This window comes from Hypanus sabinus, unplaced genomic scaffold (assembly GCF_030144855.1).
Source record: "Hypanus sabinus isolate sHypSab1 unplaced genomic scaffold, sHypSab1.hap1 scaffold_450, whole genome shotgun sequence".
NCBI lineage: Eukaryota > Metazoa > Chordata > Chondrichthyes > Myliobatiformes > Dasyatidae > Hypanus > Hypanus sabinus.
This window is the reverse complement of record NW_026781325.1, coordinates 303,904-321,536: the sequence shown is the minus strand read 5'-3', so window position 1 is coordinate 321,536 and position 17,633 is coordinate 303,904. Positions and strand designations below refer to the sequence as shown.

General features: G+C 53.2%; 1 protein-coding gene across 1 annotated transcript in view; it reads left to right on the top strand.

Annotated features, from left to right (window-relative positions):
* Nucleotides 1–17,633, top strand: part of LOC132388993 (uncharacterized) — a 61,600-nt gene that overhangs the window by 42,366 nt on the left and 1,601 nt on the right. Inside the window, exons 4-9 of the mRNA XM_059961405.1 lie at nt 4,494–4,596; nt 8,303–8,390; nt 9,787–9,839; nt 13,233–13,577; nt 15,918–16,214; nt 17,441–17,563. Coding sequence (XP_059817388.1) covers nt 4,494–4,596; nt 8,303–8,390; nt 9,787–9,839; nt 13,233–13,577; nt 15,918–16,214; nt 17,441–17,563 — 1,009 coding nt within the window. The remainder of the gene's footprint in view (nt 1–4,493; nt 4,597–8,302; nt 8,391–9,786; nt 9,840–13,232; nt 13,578–15,917; nt 16,215–17,440; nt 17,564–17,633) is intronic.

The following is a 17,633-nucleotide window of genomic DNA, read 5'->3' as shown; positions in this document are numbered from 1 at the left end:
CCTCCTCACCCCCTCCCACAGCATCCCCTCCTCACCCCCCCACAGCATTCCCTCCTCACCCCTCTCACAGCATCCCCTCCTCACCCCTCTCACAGTGCTCCCTCTACACCCCTCCCACAGCATCCCCTCCTCACCCCTCTCACAGTGCTCACTCTACACCCCTCCCACAGCATCCCCTCCTCACCCCCTCCCACAGCATTCCCTCCTCACCCCCCCCACAGCATCCCCTCCTCACCCCCTCCCACAGCATTCCCTCCTCACCCCTCTCACAGTGCTCCCTCCTCACCCCCTCCCACAGCATTCCCTCCTCACCCCTCTCACAGTGCTCCCTCCTCACTCCCTCCCACAGCATTCCCTCCTCACCCCTCCCACAGTGCTCTCTCCTCAGCCCTCCCACAGCATTCCCTCCTCACCCCTCCCACAGCATTCCCTCCTCAGCCCTCCCACAGTGTTCCCTCCTCACCCCTCTCACAGTGCTCCCTCCTCACCCCTCTCACAGCATTCCCTCCTCACCCCTCTCACAGTGCTCACTCTACACCCCTCCCACAGCATCCCCTCCTCACCCCCTCCCACAGCATTCCCTCCTCACCCCCCCCACAGCATCCCCTCCTCACCCCTCCCACAGCATTCTCTCCTCACCCCTCCCACAGCATCCCCTCCTCACCCCCTCCCACAGCATCCCCTCCTCACCCCCCCACAGCATTCCCTCCTCACCCCTCTCACAGCATCCCCTCCTCACCCCTCTCACAGTGCTCCCTCTACACCCCTCCCACAGCATCCCCTCCTCACCCCTCTCACAGTGCTCACTCTACACCCCTCCCACAGCATCCCCTCCTCACCCCCTCCCACAGCATTCCCTCCTCACCCCCCCCACAGCATCCCCTCCTCACCCCCTCCCACAGCATTCCCTCCTCACCCCTCTCACAGTGCTCCCTCCTCACCCCCTCCCACAGCATTCCCTCCTCACCCCTCTCACAGTGCTCCCTCCTCACTCCCTCCCACAGCATTCCCTCCTCACCCCTCCCACAGTGCTCTCTCCTCAGCCCTCCCACAGCATTCCCTCCTCACCCCTCCCACAGCATTCCCTCCTCAGCCCTCCCACAGTGTTCCCTCCTCACCCCTCTCACAGTGCTCCCTCCTCACCCCTCTCACAGCATTCCCTCCTCACCCCTCTCACAGTGCTCACTCTACACCCCTCCCACAGCATCCCCTCCTCACTCTCTCCCACAGCATCCCCTCCTCACCCCTCCCACAGCATCCCCTCCTCACCCCCTCCCACAGCATACCCCTCTCACAGTGCTCCCTCCTCACCCCCTCCCACAGCATTCCCTCCTCACCCCTCTCACAGTGCTCCCTCCTCACCCCCTCCCACAGCATTCCCTCCTCACCCCCCCCACAGTGCTCACTCTACACCCCTCCCAAGGCACTCACTCCGCACGCCCTTCTCACCCCCCCCCCACAGGACTCCCTCATCACATTGCTGGAGGGGTGACAGGAGTGTAGGAGTTGAAGGGAGTTGTATAGACAGCAAGACTGCAGGGGTCGGAGGGTGTGGTGTGATAGGGAGACGGAGGATGAGAGAGTGGTGGGGTGAGGAGAGAGAGAGGCAGAGATATCAGCAGGGAGGAAGAGGTGGGGTGAGGGAGAGGGGCAGAGGAACTGAGGGAGGAAGGGGGCAGCAGTGTGGAGATGTCTCTGTGTGATTGGGGAGGAGCAGGGAACACCCTGGGGGGGAAGACAGATCTCCCACTTCAGGTAGGAGAGAGAGACGAGGGGAGGGGTGACACACAGCGGGGAAAGCCCCAGCCAACCTCTCGGCCAATGGATTCGCTTCAGAGCTCAGACACGTGGCCTGTGGCAGAGGGGAAGTCCGCTGGTTTCAGTCTTGGTTCCAGTTGAACTCTGATGTTCCAGGGACGTCTTACCAGCCTCCACTGACCGAGCGCAACCTGTGAGGGAGAGAGCCGGACAACACCCTGCCCAGGTAAATGCAGCTCCTCCTGACCTTCGGAACCACCCGGGATTAATCCCAGGAATGACATAATGTGGAAAAGCAGAACAGAGATGGGAGGGAGAGGGAGAGAGAGGGTGAGGGAGTGGCGATAGGCAAGGGAGAGAGAAAGAAAGGGAAAGAAGGTGGAAGGGAGAGAAATATTCAGAAAGAGAGAGAGAGGGGGAGGGAAAGGGGAGATGGAGAGAGGGATAGGGGGCAGGGAGGTGAGGCGAGAGAGCGAAGAGATGGAGGGAAGGGAAGGACAGAGAGAGATGGAGAGAGTGATGGGGAGAGAGAATGACGGAGGGAAGGCTGTCTATTTCAGTAAGGAGTTTGACGGTCCCTCATGGGAGGCTAATCCAGAACATTAGGATGCATGGGGTCCACGGTAAGTCAGCTGTTCGGATTCAGAACTGCCTTGAGTATAGAAGACGGATGGTAGTGGTTGAAGAGACATATTCGAGCTGGAGGTCTACAGTTCATGGTGTTCCACCGGGGGTCTGGGCCGGGACCTCCGCTGTATGTGACCGGGATGAAAATGCAGATGGGCGGGCTAGTAAAGTGTGTGGGTGATACAAGATTGGAGGAGTGGTGGACACTGGCAAAGATAATTGGGTGATATAAATCAGAAGCAGATATGGGCTGAGAAATGGAGTTTAAGCCAAATAGATGTGAGGTGTTGCAACTTGCTAGTACAGTCGTAAATCCTTCCCAGTGTTGCTGAACAGAGAGATCTTGGGATACCATTTCACAGCTCTGTGAAGTGGCTACATAGGTCAATGCGGTGGTTACGAAGGATTGTGGAATGCTTGTTTTGAATGCTTGGGTTCACAATTGTCACAGCTTACAAAACTCTGTGAGGCCCCGTGCCTGACAGTTTATTGCAGACAGTTCCAGTCGCCCCACTACAGGAAGACAGTTGATGCTTTGGAGAGGGTGCGGAAGGGGTTTACCAGGACGCTGCTCTTAGAGGGGACGTGAGGGGCTGGATAAGCTTGGGTTGTTTCCTCTGGCGGAGGCTGAGGGGAGATCCAACAGAGAATTATAGATTTATGAGGGCCATAAATAGGAGTAGACAGGGGTAACTGTCTCCCAGGGTTGTAATGTCTAACACCAGAGGGCATGCATTGAAGGTGAGGGGGGGTAGGTTCAAGGGGGATGTGAGGGGAAAGGTTTTTACTCAGAGAGTAGTGGATGTCTGGAATGGTGGCAGAGGCTTTTAAGAAATGATTGGATAGGCACATGGACATGAGGACAATGGAGGGACATGAGCATTGTGAGGTGGGAGGGATTCATTTCTGGGGCTTTAGCTGGTTCTGCACAATTTAGTGGGCTAGATAGTCTTTTTCCTGTGCTATACTGATCGAATTTCTATGTTCAATGATGGGGAGAGAGGGCAATGGGGAGGAAAGAGGGAGAGGGACAGGGAGAGAAGGATATGCAGAGAGGAAGATGGGGACAGAAAGGAAGAATAGGAGAGAGATGGAGTAAAGGAAGAGGGGATAGGCAGAGAGAGAGAGGGAGGAGAAACACAAAATCCTCCATGGAGGGGGGGATGTGGATAGGGAGCTTGAGAATAGGTACAAAGATAGAGGGGGTTTAGGGGCAAGAAGGGATTACAGAGACAGTGAGTGGTGCAACAGGATACAGAGTTGGGGAGTGGTAAGGGGACCAACAGGATACAGAGCTGGGGAGGGGTAAGGGGATGAACAGGCTACAGAGATGGGGAGGGGTAAGGGGACCAACAGGATACAGAGCTGGGGAGGGGTAAGGGGATGAACAGGCTACAGAGATGGGGAGGGGTAAGGGGACCAACAGGCTACAGAGATGGGGAGGGGTAAGGGGACCAACAGGCTACAGAGATGGGGAGGGGTAAGGGGATGAACAGGCTACAGAGATGGGGAGGGGTAAGGGGACCAACAGGCTACAGAGATGGGGAGGGGTAAGGGGACCAACAGGATACAGAGCTGGGGAGGGGTAAGGGGATGAACAGGCTACAGAGATGGGGAGGGGTAAGGGGACCAACAGGCTACAGAGATGGGGAGGGGTAAGGGGACCAACATTGCGTCCCTGCCAGCCCAGTTTGTGGACATTGATTTGTGAGGATGGAAGGGGGAGTGGGGGGGGGGTCACCCTGGGCCCTGACGTCACCTGATGTTTACATCAGTCCACTTGGGAGGGGCAGCACTAGTCTCTTCATCTCAGGTGTGAGGAAGGGAGTGTAGAAAGAGAACCTTCAGTCCACATAGTGTCTGCTATCCCATGACTACCCATTCACACAGCTCCCATTTCAGAGCCCCTCAGCTGGACATTCTACCTCTCTTTCTCACACATACTTGTGGCCGGTAATCCACACGTCTGTTTAATGGGATGGGGGATGAGCAAACTGAAGCCCACCAGGGTCAAGTTTCACAGCGAGAGAGGAGACATAACAAACAGCTCGATGGTTTACCATGTTAAAAGTCTGTTGCATTGCTTTTTCCGAGCTCTGTGCCCAAAGATCTCGGGTCTCCGGGCTCACAGCCGGCAGCCAGCTCTCTGCTCACGGCCTTCCGTCTCCCACGACACACCAGTCTTCCAGGCACGTGGAAAAGCGGCCGGCCGTGAGGCCCTGACAGCGGGTCCCATTTCCACAAAGAATCGAAGTCAGCGTGTAACTCCAGGTCAGGGTCTTCAAAAGAACCCTGAAAGGGTTAAAAAAAAAAGATATTAAAGATAGAAATAGAGCCGTTTCAGAAGGAGTCGCCGTTAGCCTCCATCGTTCCCCCCCCCCCCCCATATTAACCATTTCCACCTGGGGAAAAAGCCTCTGATTACCAATCGATCTGTGTCCCTTTTCACCTCATGCACCGCTACCAGATCACCTCATCCAAAGAGAAAACCTTCGCTCACTCCTCGTAGCACAGTTCAGAGCCCAGACCTACACTAAGCCTTTCCCAGCTCTAATGCAGGACTTTACAGGGGCTGCTGCAGGGCTAAGGGCTAACGGGGCCAAATCTGGGACTAACTGAGACCTACCATGTAGCCCTGGACCTCGCAGAAGCTTCAGATACATCTCCGTCCTCTCAAACCCAATGTGGGGCCACCGAGTCATCGCATGTGTGCAGGGAAATGGCCGATGGAGTCCAAGGTGTTGCCCTTTGGGAGGTGAGACAGGACCCTGCTGATGTACAGAGCGATCCTGCGGTCCGAGTCCACAGTAATGCTTGCCATTGAGCACAGGCATGTAGCAGCCGTGTAAATCTTCGGGCAGGTGCGTTGGGAGTATTGTGTGAGGAGACTTCGGACAGGGTTCACCAGCGTGCTGCCTGGACTAGAGGGTGTGAGCTATCAGCAGAGACATTGATTTCTCCGGAGAGGCGCAGACTGACGATAGATCTGAGAGTCAGAGATAGGGTCTTTCTCCCAGTGTCGAAATGTCCCGTGTGAGAGAGGCAGGCCCTTCAGTCCAAGCAGTCCCTGCTGGCAAACTTACACCAGTTCTACTTTCCCACATTTGGCCCATATCACTCTACGCCTTTCCTATCCATGCACCTACCTGTCCTTTAAATGTTGTTAACGTACCTGCTTCAAACACTTCCCCTGGAAAACCTGCCCCTTACCTTAAACCTGTGTCTTCTGCTTCCCCTACCCCGGGGAAAAGATTGTGATCTCCCATCTTATCTCCACCCCTCATGGTTCTATAAGCCTGTATAAGGTCACCCCTTCACTCCAGTCCCAGTCTGTCCAGCCCCTCCTGATAACTCAAACCCTCCAGTCCCAGTAACATCCTCGTGAATCTTTCCTGTATCCTCTCCAGCTGAGGTCATCCTTCCTGGAACCATACACAATTACAGTGCGCGGTGTCACCAACGTCCCGTACAGCTGCATCATTCCGGATGGCAAACAGTGCATTGTAGGCCATGTCCAGAGAGGCCCTCCATTCTTTCCCTGGGAATCTCTCCCTCTTTGCCTTAAACCTGCGGCCTCTAGTTCCGGATTCCCCAGCCTTGCGTGAGAGGGGCAAAGTTTAAAGGAGATGTGAGGGCAAGTTTTTTTTTAATACAGAGAGGGGTGGCAGCTTGGAATGTGCTGCCTGGGGTGGGGGTGGAGGAAGATATGACAGAGGTGTTGAAGATTTTGTTAGACACACACATGAACGTACAGGGAGAGAGGAGGAATGAGGTGTCATTAGCTTAATTAATTTGGCACAATGTTATGGGCTGAAACTCTATAGTGCTGCTCTGCATTTGTAACTAACAGGTGAGTCTGCCTTCTGGGTCAGGTTGTTTCAGAACCGTCTGTTTACTCCTAGTTTACTCTTGACTGCCTGCACTTGGGCTCTCCGCAGAACCATTTTATTTCTGAGGTTGATTCACCTTTGAGCTGGGATCCCAGAGAGGCGTGTGCAGAGAGATCTCTCTGGGATCCCAGGGAGGCGTGTGGAGAGAGATCTCTCTGGGATCCCAGGGAGGCGTGTGGAGAGAGATCTCTCTGGGAACCCAGAGAGGCGTGTGCAGAGAGATCTCTCTGGGATCCCAGGGAGGCGTGTGGAGAGAGATCTCTCTGGGATCCCAGGGAGGCGTGTGGAGAGAGATCTCTCTGGGATCCCAGAGAGGCGTGTGGAGAGAGATCTCTCTGGGATCCCAGAGAGGCATGTGGAGAACAGGCCCTTTCACCCCCTTCAACAGTCACACTTGAGGCTGCCCCTCACTGACTCAGACCCCTCCCTCCTTCCCCACCCACTCTCCCCAGAGAAGGTTGGGTTAAGCTGGTCCCCTCGAACTGCACGGTCCATGTGCTGGCATTGGAAAGGGTCCAGAGAAGGTGCAGAAGAACGATCCCGGGGATGATAGAGGAGGGTAGGATGACTCTGGGCCTGTACTCACTGGAGTTTAGAAGAATGAGATAGAACCTCATTGAAACCTATCAAATATCGAAAGGCCTAGATAAAGTGGATATGGAGAAGATGTTGCCTATTGTGGGAGAGTCTAGGACAATGTAGAAGAGCTTCACTTTGTCTCTTACCCTGGGGGCGTGTGATGGGGCACTCATAACAATGATGTCCCCAGGGTTGGGGAGACCTATCGAACATTGAAAGGCCTAGACAAGGTGGATATGGAGAGGATTCTCTTATAGAGGGTGTCTAGGACCGGAGAGCACAGCCTCTGAATAGAGGGACATCCCTTTAGGATGGAGATGAGGAGGAATTGCTTTAGCCAGGGGCTGGTGAATCTGTGGATTTCATTGCCACAGATGGCTGTGGAGGCCATCACTGGGTATATTGAAAGTGGGGATTGATTAGTCACGGTGTTTCGGGTTACAGGGAGAAAGTGGTTGAATAATACAAGACCTTTCACCCCAACTGGTCCATGCCAGCCCAGCTTCCCATCCTCTGGGTGATAACGTTTCGGCTCAGGTTCCTATGAAACCTCACCCCTCACATTGAACCTGCTCCCTCTAGTTCCTCGTTCCCAACCGGGGGGAAAATGACATCCACCCTATCTCAGGATTTCATTTGTAAGGTCACGCCTTAGGCTTCTTAACTGCGTAAGGTCTGAGCCTTCACAACTCAGCCCCTCGTGTCCTCCTAAATCCCCTCTGCACTCTTTCCTGCTTCATGCCTTTTTCCCCATAGCTGGGCGACCAGAACTGAACACCATTGTAGTCTCACCGATGTTTTTTACATCCGCAGCATAATGTCCCAACTCCTGTACTCAGTTGCCAGACTGATGAAACGGAACCAGTCGTGATAGAATGGTGGAGTGGTCTGCTCGATTGGCACCAAAGCCCCAAACACTGGCACACGGTGGCAGTCTACAGAACACATGGGCAACTCCGCCCGCCTCTCCTGAACCCTCAGCTCTTTCCAGTCTGAGGACAGAGGGGAGTATGAAAGCCTTGGGATAGCATTGCCTGATTCTGACCTTCACCATCCCCAGATCATCTGTCAGACGTTCCTTCACCGTCATCAGATCTGAACCCTGGCACTCCTTCCCTTACCCTGACTGATGGGATCTTGGGAAAACTGCTCTATCTAGGTCGTTCAATATTGGTCAGGTTTCAATAAGATTCCCCCCAGTCATCTAAACTCCAGCCAGTACAGGCCCAGAGATCCTCATACGTTAATCTTTTCCTTCCCAGGGTCATTCATGTGAACTCTCCCCAAAGCCGGCACATTCTTCCAAAGATTCAGGGCTTTATTTAGCTGAGAAAATCCACCTATAAAGTCCCTCGAAGAAGGAGCTGGTCTTTTTGAAAAATCTGCATGGACTTGTTTGCCCTCTAACCACAAAGAGAGGCCTTGATTCAGCCGGGTTTCCCCCAGAGAGGCTGAAAACCTTGCCACCAAACTTCAAGCAGAGGCTTCAACTGCTTCCACCAGACCAGCTGCACAAGAGAGCAGAGTAATCACGAGGTGAGCTCTCCCACCCTCCCATCTTCTCACCATCTTCCCAGGTTAGCACGTCTCTGCTGGATCCATTCCTAAGGCTGGGATTGCTCCCATTGGGCCTGAGTGCCTTACTGGGAAATCCAAAATCTTCTCCCAGGGCCCTGGATAAAGTGGACGTATTTTGATTGGCACAGGGCTTTGCTGGAGGTGGTTTCCTGGGCAGCAGAGGACTAAAAGCTTTCCAGAGGGTCTCTGGAGTTAGACCCACATTAGCGGGTTCAAAACCGAGATCCCAGGACTTTCAGTGAGAGCCATAGAGACACACCAATGGCCAAAGGACTTTCTAGAAAGCTTCAGTTCCCATGGTCTATCCTCAGAACCTTAAAGAATTCCCAGGGCCTTGGGATCTTAATCACAAGCTTAACACTTGGCACTGACTAACTAACTGACAGCACCATTACCTCTGAAAGAATCAGTGGCGATGATTGGGGTCAAATACCTGATGGTGTGGTGTTGCAGCAACAACCTCTCATTCAGCTTCAGTGAAACTGAAGAGCTGATTGTAAGCTTCAGGATGGTGAAGGAGGGTGAACGTGCAGCCAGGAGGCATTGTCTCAAGAAGGCAATGTCCATCGTCAAAGATCCTCACCACCGAGGACAGGCCGTCTTCTCTCAGCTTCCATTAGAGGTACAGAAGCCTGAAGTTCCACAGCAGGTTCAGGAACTTCCCTTCAACCATTTGGTTCTTCAACCAGCTGGTACAACCAACAGTACAACAACGGCCATTCTGCATTACAACTGGACATTTTGTTCAAATTGTGCTCTTTCTTGCAAATTTGTGCATAACTTATGCTAAGTTATGCTATTTTTATGAACGTTGTGTCTCCTTGTGCCTGTGATGCTGCTCGAGTAAGTCTTTTCATTACCCTGTGCACACTCAGACTTGTGCATCACCACCTTGCCATAGCAAGGGTGACCAGTGAGACACGTGGCTTTCTGGAGATGGCATTGTGTCTGTAGATAGGCCCAATGCCTTTCTGGAAAGGTCCAGCTCTCACGTTAAAGCCTAAAAGATAATCAGTGGGCCCTGGGAAAATTACAGCCTTATTTAAGAGATCCACAGCTTAAATTATTTTCTAAAAAGCATCCAAAGGTTTAGTGGATGTCAGTAGTGAGCCCCAGGACGTTGCTACAGAGGGCCACAATCCACAAGGGACCCCACACATTCCTGAGGGCCCCATGAGGCCAGAAAATCCTTATAAAGAGACCCAGCCTCCTGGGACAATGGAGTGGGGAGAGGGGATGGGACAGAGAAAAAGAAAAGGGGCATTTGGTCTCCCTGGAGACAATACAGGCCTGCAGCCTAGGCACAAAGCTAAATGGTCTGAGATTAATTTCCCATGGTTTCTCTCTACCGCAGGATGAAGGACTGGTTGCTGAGCCTGAACCTTTTGATCATGTGCGTGCAAGCAGGTGAGAGCTTGGATCTGTGGCATTCAGTGCATGTGCTCATGAGAAGAGGGTCACAAAACTTCCCAATCCAGCAATGGCTGAGGCAATCAAGCATCAACATCGGGGTGACAAAGATGGGTTGGGGTGTAGGAAACATTATACTTTGCTAGAGAGCCACTATCTTACAGGCCCAGAGACCTGAGTTCAATCAAAGCCTCCAAAACAGTGTGTGTGAAAATGTGTGAGTGCGTGAGAATGTGTGTGTGCGTAATTCTGTGTGAGAATGTGTGTGTGTGTGTGTGTAATTCTGTGTGAGAATGTGCGTGTGTGTGTAATTCTGTGTGAGAATGTGTGTGTGTGCGTGTGTGTGTAATTTTGTGAGAATGTGTGTGTGTGTAATTCTGTGTGAGAATGTGCTTGTGTGTAATTCTGTGTGAGAATGTGTGTGTGTGCGTAATTCTGTGTGAGAATGTGTGTGTGTGTGTGTAATTCTGTGTGAGAATGTGCGTGTGTGTAATTCTGTGTGAGAATGTGTGTGTGTGTAATTCTGTGTGAGAATGTGTGTGTGTGTGTGTAATTCTGTGTGAGAATGTGTGTGTGTGCGTAATTCTGTGTGAGAATGTGCGTGTGTGTAATTCTGTGTGAGAATGTGTGTGTGCGTAAATCTGTGTGAGAATGTGTGTGTGTAATTCTGTGTGAGAATGTGTGTGTGTGCGTAATTCTGTGTGAGAATGTGCGTGTGTGTGTAATTCTGTGTGAGAATGTGCTTGTGTGTAATTCTGTGTGAGAATGTGTGTGTGTGCGTAATTCTGTGTGAGAATGTGTGTGTGTGTGTGTAATTCTGTGTGAGAATGTGCGTGTGTGTAATTCTGTGTGAGAATGTGTGTGTGCGTAAATCTGTGTGAGAATGTGTGTGTGTAATTCTGTGTGAGAATGTGTGTGTGTGCGTAATTCTGTGTGAGAATGTGCGTGTGTGTGTGTAATTCTGTGTGAGAATGTGCGTGTGTGTAATTCTGTGTGAGAATGTGTGTGTGCGTAAATCTGTGTGAGAATGTGTGTGTGTAATTCTGTGTGAGAATGTGTGTGTGTGCGTAATTCTGTGTGAGAATGTGCGTGTGTGTGTAATTCTGTGTGAGAATGTGCTTGTGTGTAATTCTGTGTGAGAATGTGTGTGTGTGCGTAATTCTGTGTGAGAATGTGTGTGTGTGTGTGTAATTCTGTGTGAGAATGTGCGTGTGTGTAATTCTGTGTGAGAATGTGTGTGTGCGTAAATCTGTGTGAGAATGTGTGTGTGTAATTCTGTGTGAGAATGTGTGTGTGTGCGTAATTCTGTGTGAGAATGTGCGTGTGTGTGTAATTCTGTGTGAGAATGTGTGTGTGTGTAATTCTGTGTGAGAATGTGCTTGTGAGAATGTGTGTAATTTTGTGTGAGAATGTCTGTGTGTGTAATTCTGTGTGAGTGCGTGTGAGAATGTGTGTGCATAGTTCTGTGAGGGTTGTGTTTGTGGGTGCATGTGTACAGCATTTTTCAGCACGGAATCAGGACTTTCAGCTTAACTGCTCCGTGCCAATCAAGGTTCTTATCCAAGTTGGTTCAATTTTCCTGCATTTTGGCCCTTATCCCTCTATTCCAGGTGTTCCCAACCTTTTTTATGCCGTGGACCACTTGGGCAGTTCATTGAAGCCTATGGACCCTGTCACAGAATAATGTATTTAAATATATAAAATACTTAAGATTACAAAAGACACCAGTTTTATTGAAATACAATTATCAGAATATTTTTTTTTAAATTGTGACATATGTGCTTCTTTATTTATGCATTAAAAAGTGATGAGCATGGCATAAACGATATGTTGGGACATTTGTAACGACTGTGATGTGATATAAAAATATTGGTGACAAAGTCACAGGTACACCTGAAACTATTTGTACTTATTCATTACATACAAGGGAGTAAAATTCTGCTGCGTCTCTTTATGCAATGTAGAAGCAATAAAGAGGGGAAATGTGAGAGGATATTGCCCAAACACTAAGATTATACTGAATTGTTTTGTATACACAGTCAGATCAATGTAGGTCAGATATGCAATCAGATCAATGTTTATTGATAAATCTGGTGAAAGAAGCTGACCCGGAACCTGTTGGTCCTGGCATTTATACTGCAGTACCGTGTCCCTGATGATCCTCTGGGCCTTTTCTACACACCTACTGCTGTAGATGTCCTGAATTGAGGAATGTTCACATCCACTGTCTGCAGTGCCCTGTGATTGAGGGTAACACAGCCGGTCAGGATGCTCTCAATGGTGTCCCTGTAGAAAGTTCCGAGGATTTGCGGACTCATGCCGAACTTCTTCAACCATCTGAGGTGAAAGAGGCGCTGTTGTGCTTACTTCACCACACAGCCGGTGTGTACAGACCACGTGAGGTCCTCAGTGACGTGTACACCGAGGAACTTCAAACTACCCACCCTCTCAACTACAGTCCCATTGATGTCAAAAGGGGCTAGCCTGTCTCCATTCCTCCTGTAATCCACCATCAACTTTTATTCGACACTGAGGGAGAGGTTGTTTTCTTGGCATTGACTTCTGTAGGCTGTCTCATCATTGGAAATGAGGCCTTACTTGCCAACATTTAAAAGTTGAAGGAAGTGTTAAATTTCTGTTAGAAATTGGTTAAAGTAAATATGTAAATTTTTTCCATCCAAGTTCATGGGCTCCCAGGAACCCCTCTGCTCGAAACCTTTCCGATCCATGCCCGTTTAAATGTACCTACCTCAACCGCTTCCCCCAGCATGTTGTTACATATACGCATAACCCTCTGGGTAGAACAGTAACCCCTTGGGTGGGTCCCTATTAAATATCTCCCCTCTAACCTTAAACCTGTGCCGTCCAAGGTCCTCGTGTAAGATCTCCCTCAAGTCTCCTACACTGCAAAGGAAAAAAATCGTTACTCTCCATTCCTTGAATCCCAACAACATTCTTTTAAATCTCTTCTGCACTCTCTACAGTTTAATGGTAACTTTTCTACAGCGGGGCGACAAAAACCGAACAAGATGCTCCATTAATGTCTCATATAACTGCAAGGTAACCGGTCTCCTCCGCTCAGCGCCCAAATGCCTGTGGGTCACTGTTATGAAATATTCCCCAGGGCCCTGTGAAAGTCCTACTGATTTGAATCTTAGAAAATTGTAATACCTCGCTCTTATCCTCACTATCTTTGCTGCTCCTTGGTCCACCAGCTGAGGCTGCAATCCTTGACACCATTCTGCACTGTCGCTGACACCTCGTCATCATCAGACCTATTCAGCAGCGGACAGCAGAGATACCCAACCCGTCCCACCCCACCGCCCTTCGGTACGAGAGGCAGAGCAGACAGAACAGTACTAACTGTATGTTTCCCCCATCCCGGTCAAGTTGCAGGAGAACCACTGGAAGTGGTGGGAATGATGGGAAAGCATGTCAGCCTGCCGTGCGCCCACAGGGACGAGAAACGCACCTTGCAAACGAAGACGGTGTTATGGCAAAGGGGGAAAACTGTCGTGCACATTCAGAATTCAACAGGCGGCCAGGCCAAAGAGCAGGACGACAGGTACAATGGCCGGACAGAGATGGATGGCCAGGAGTTTAGCCAGGGCAACAACTCGCTGACCCTCAAACTACTTCAGCTGGAGGACGAGGGTTGCTACATGTGTATCGTGCTGACAAACTCAAAACACTGGGAGGTGCAGTACTCTGCTAACATTCAGCTCTATGTAGCAGGTAGGGAATGAGTCAATTAACCTCACCACCCTCCCTCAGAGCTCCTTCCTCACCAACCCTCCCTAAGAGCTCCCTCACCACCCCTCCCACAGATCTCCCTCCGCACCCCCTCCTTCAGAGCTCCCTCCACACCAACCCTCCCGCAGAACACCCTCCTCACCCCCTCCAACAGTGCTCCCTCACCCCCTCCCACAGAGCTCCCTCCTCACCCCTCTCAAAGAGCTCCCTCCTCACCGACCCTCCCTCAGCGCTCCCACATCACCCCCTCCCTCAGAGCTCCTCACCAACCCACCCACAGTGCTCCCTCCTCACCAACCCTCCCACAGTGCTCCCTCCTCAACGACCCTCAGTGCTCCCTCCTCACTGACCCTCCCACAGCGCTCCCTCCTCAATGACCCTCAGTGCTCCCTCCTCACTGACCCTCCCACAGTGCTCCCTCCTCCCCCTCCCTCAGAGCTCCCTCTTCACCAACCCTCCCTCAGAGCTCCCTCCTCACCAACCTTCCCACAACGCTCCCTCCTCACCCCTTCCCTCAGAGCTCCCTCCTCACCAACCCTCCCTCAGAGCTCCCTCCTCACCAACACTCCCACGGTGCTCCCTCCTCACCGACCCTCCCGCAGAACACCCTCCTCACCCCCTCCAACAGTGCTTCCTCACCCCCTCCCACGGTGCTCCCACCTCACTGACCCTGAGCTCCCTCCTCACCCTTCCCTCAGAGCTCCTTCCTCACCAACCCTCCCACTGTGCTCCCTCCTCACCCCCTCCCACGGTGCTCCCACCTCACTGACCCTGAGCTCCTCACCCCCTCCAACAGTGCTCCCTCCTCACCCCCTCCCACGGTGCTCCCACCTCACTGACCCTGAGCTCCCTCCTCACCCCCTCCCTCAGCGTTCCTTCCTCACCAACCCTCCCACTGTGCTCCCTCCTCACCTCCCTCCCACAGTGTTCCCTCCTCACCTCCCTCCCACAACGCTCCCTCCTCACCACCCCTCCCACAGATCTCCCTCCACACCCCCTCCCATAGAGCCTCCTCACCAACCCTCCCGCAGAACACCCTCCTCACCCCCTCCCACAGAGCTCCTCACCCCCTCTCAAAGGGCTCCCTCCTCACCCCCTCCAACAGTGCTCCCTCCTCACCCCCTCCAACAGTGCTCCCTCCTCACCCCCTCCCACGGTGCTCCCACCTCACTGACCCTCAGAGCTCCCTCCACACCCTTCCCACAGAGCTCCCTCCTCACCAACACTCCCACGGTGCTCCCTCCTCACCAACACTCCCACGGTGCTCCCTCCTCACTGACCCTCCCACAGTGTTCCCTCCTCACCAACACTCCCACGGTGCTCCCTCCTCACCGACCCTCCCACAGTGCCCCTACACCGTGCCCCTCCCACAGTGCTCCTACACCACCTTGCCCCTCCCACAGGGCCCCTACACCTTCGTGCTCCTCCCACAATGCTCCTACACCACTGCGCCCCTCCCACAGTGCCCCTACACCACCTTGCCCCTCCCACAGTGCCCCTACACCACCGTGCCCCTCCCACAGGGCCCCTACACCTTCGTGCTCCTCCCACAATGCTCCTACACCACTGCGCCCCTCCCACAGTGCCCCTACACCGTGCCCCTCCCACAGTGCTCCTACACCGTGCCCCTCCCACAGCATTCCTACACCACCTTGCCCCTCCCACAGTGCCCCTACACCACCGTGCCCCTCCCACAACGTTCCTACACCACTGTGCCCCTCCCACAATGCTCCTACACCACTGCGCCCCTCCCACAGTGTCCCTACACCTTCGTACCCCTCCCACAGCATTCCTACACCACCTTGCCCCTCCCACAGTGCCCCTACACCTTCGTACCCCTCCCACAGCATTCCTACACCACCGTGCCCCTCCCACAACGTTCCTACACCACTGTGCCCCTCCCACAATGCTCCTACACCACTGGGCCCCTCCCACAATGCTCCTACACCACCGTACCCCTCCCACAGCATTCCTACACCACTGCACCACTCCCACAAAGTTCCTACACCACCATGCCCCTCCCACAGTGCTCCTACACCACTGCGCCCCTCCCACAATGCTCCTACACCACCGTACCCCTCCCACAGCATTCCTACACCACTGCGCCCCTCCCACAACACTCCTACACCACCTTGCCCCTCCCACAATGTTCCTACACTACTGCGTCCCTCCCACAGCATTCCTACACCACCATGCCCCTCCCACAGCGTTCCTACACCACCATGCCCCTCCCACAGCGTTCCCTCCTGACAGGGTTTGGAATGAGTCCTGGATCCTGGAACAGATTCCGTGCCGTCACCACGTTGTTCCTTCCATTAACAGCCAATTTCAGCACGCCCACCATCGTGGGCCCAAATCCGGAACGGGTACAACCTGGGGACTTGGTGAACCTGACCTGCCACTCGTCCGGTGGATATCCCAAGCCCACAGTGAATTGGACAGACGGGGAGAACCGACCGTTACTCGGTACGAGGCAGGACGACTTCAGCCAAGATGGCGTCTTGAGGCTGTGGAACATCAGCAGTATGATCCAGGTGAAAGTGACCGCCAAATCCAGCTTTGCCTGTACTGTCGTCAACACACGGACAAACAGGAGCACCACCTCCCCTGCCTGGTCTGGTAAGAATCCAGCCCCTACGTTCCTTCTGTCAATGTGATACCTGGCCACTACACTCCTCCCTGTCTCCACAACCCCTTCTGGCTGCTACACCCCTCTTCAAATCTGTGATTCCCCCCTTGTCTCCTACACCCCTCCCCGTCTCTGTGATTCCCCCCTTGTCTCCTACACCCCCCCGTCTCTGTGATTCCCCCCTTGTCTCCTACACCCCTCCCCGTCTCTGTGATTCCCCCCTTGTCTCCTACACCCCTCCCCGTCTCTGTGATTCCCCCCTTGTCTCCTACACCCCTCCCCGTCTCTGTGATTCCCCCCTTGTCTCCTACACCCCTCCCCGTCTCTGTGATTCCCCCCTTGTCTCCTACACCCCTCCCCGTCTCTGTGATTCCCCCCTTGTCTCCTACACCCCTCCCCGTCTCTGTGATTCCCCCCTTGTCTCCTACACCCCTCCCCGTCTCTGTGATTCCCCCCTTGTCTCCTACACCCCTCCTCATCTCTGTGATTCCCCCCCTTGTCTCCTACACCCCTCCCCATCTCTGTGATTCCCCCCTTGTCTCCTACACCCCTCCCCGTCTCTGTGATTCCCCCCTTGTCTCCTACACCCCTCCCCATCTCTGTGATTCCCCCGTCTCCTACACCCCTCTCCATCTCTGTGATTCCCCCCTTGTCCCCTACACCCCTCCCCATCTCTGTGATTCCCCCGTCTCCTACACCCCTCCCCGTCTCTGTGATTCCCCCCTTGTCTCCTACACCCCTCCCCATCTCTGTGATTCCCCCGTCTCCTACACCCCTCTCCATCTCTGTGATTCCCCCGTCTCCTACACACCTCCCCGTCTCTGTGATTCCTCCCTTTCCTACACCCCTCTCCATCTCTGTGATTCCCCCGTCTCCTACACACCTCCCTGTCTCTGCGATGCTCTTTCAGTCTCTACATCCCTCTTAATCTATATGAAGTTCCTCCAGCCCCTGCACCCCTCCGTCACCTTGTGACCCTCCCTCATATAACTCAATATCCCAAATCCTGAAAATTAACCTTTGCTCAACCCCAACTCCAGCATCATTCCTCCCCCCCTCAATTCTGGCTGCTCTCCTGAACTCCCTCCCCCCCCCCCCTTTGCCTCTGTCTCTCTCCATTGGAAAGCCCCTACACGCTGACTCAACTGTGGGAGGCTAATGCCAATATTTCCCACACGGGACAGGTGACAGTGAGTCATGTTTCTCATCTTTTCAGGATCCATTGAGGAGAACCCTGTGCAGCAGAGGAATATTCTCTTATACGTCACCCTGTTGGTTATCACCTTGGCTATGCTGGTTGCTCTGGGCCTTGCGCGTCGGAGGATGACAAGACGAGCAGGTACACCTTGGGCGGCGAGAAGGGAGAGCCACACTGTGGGAGGGAGGGTAGGTGAGGAAGGACATAGATG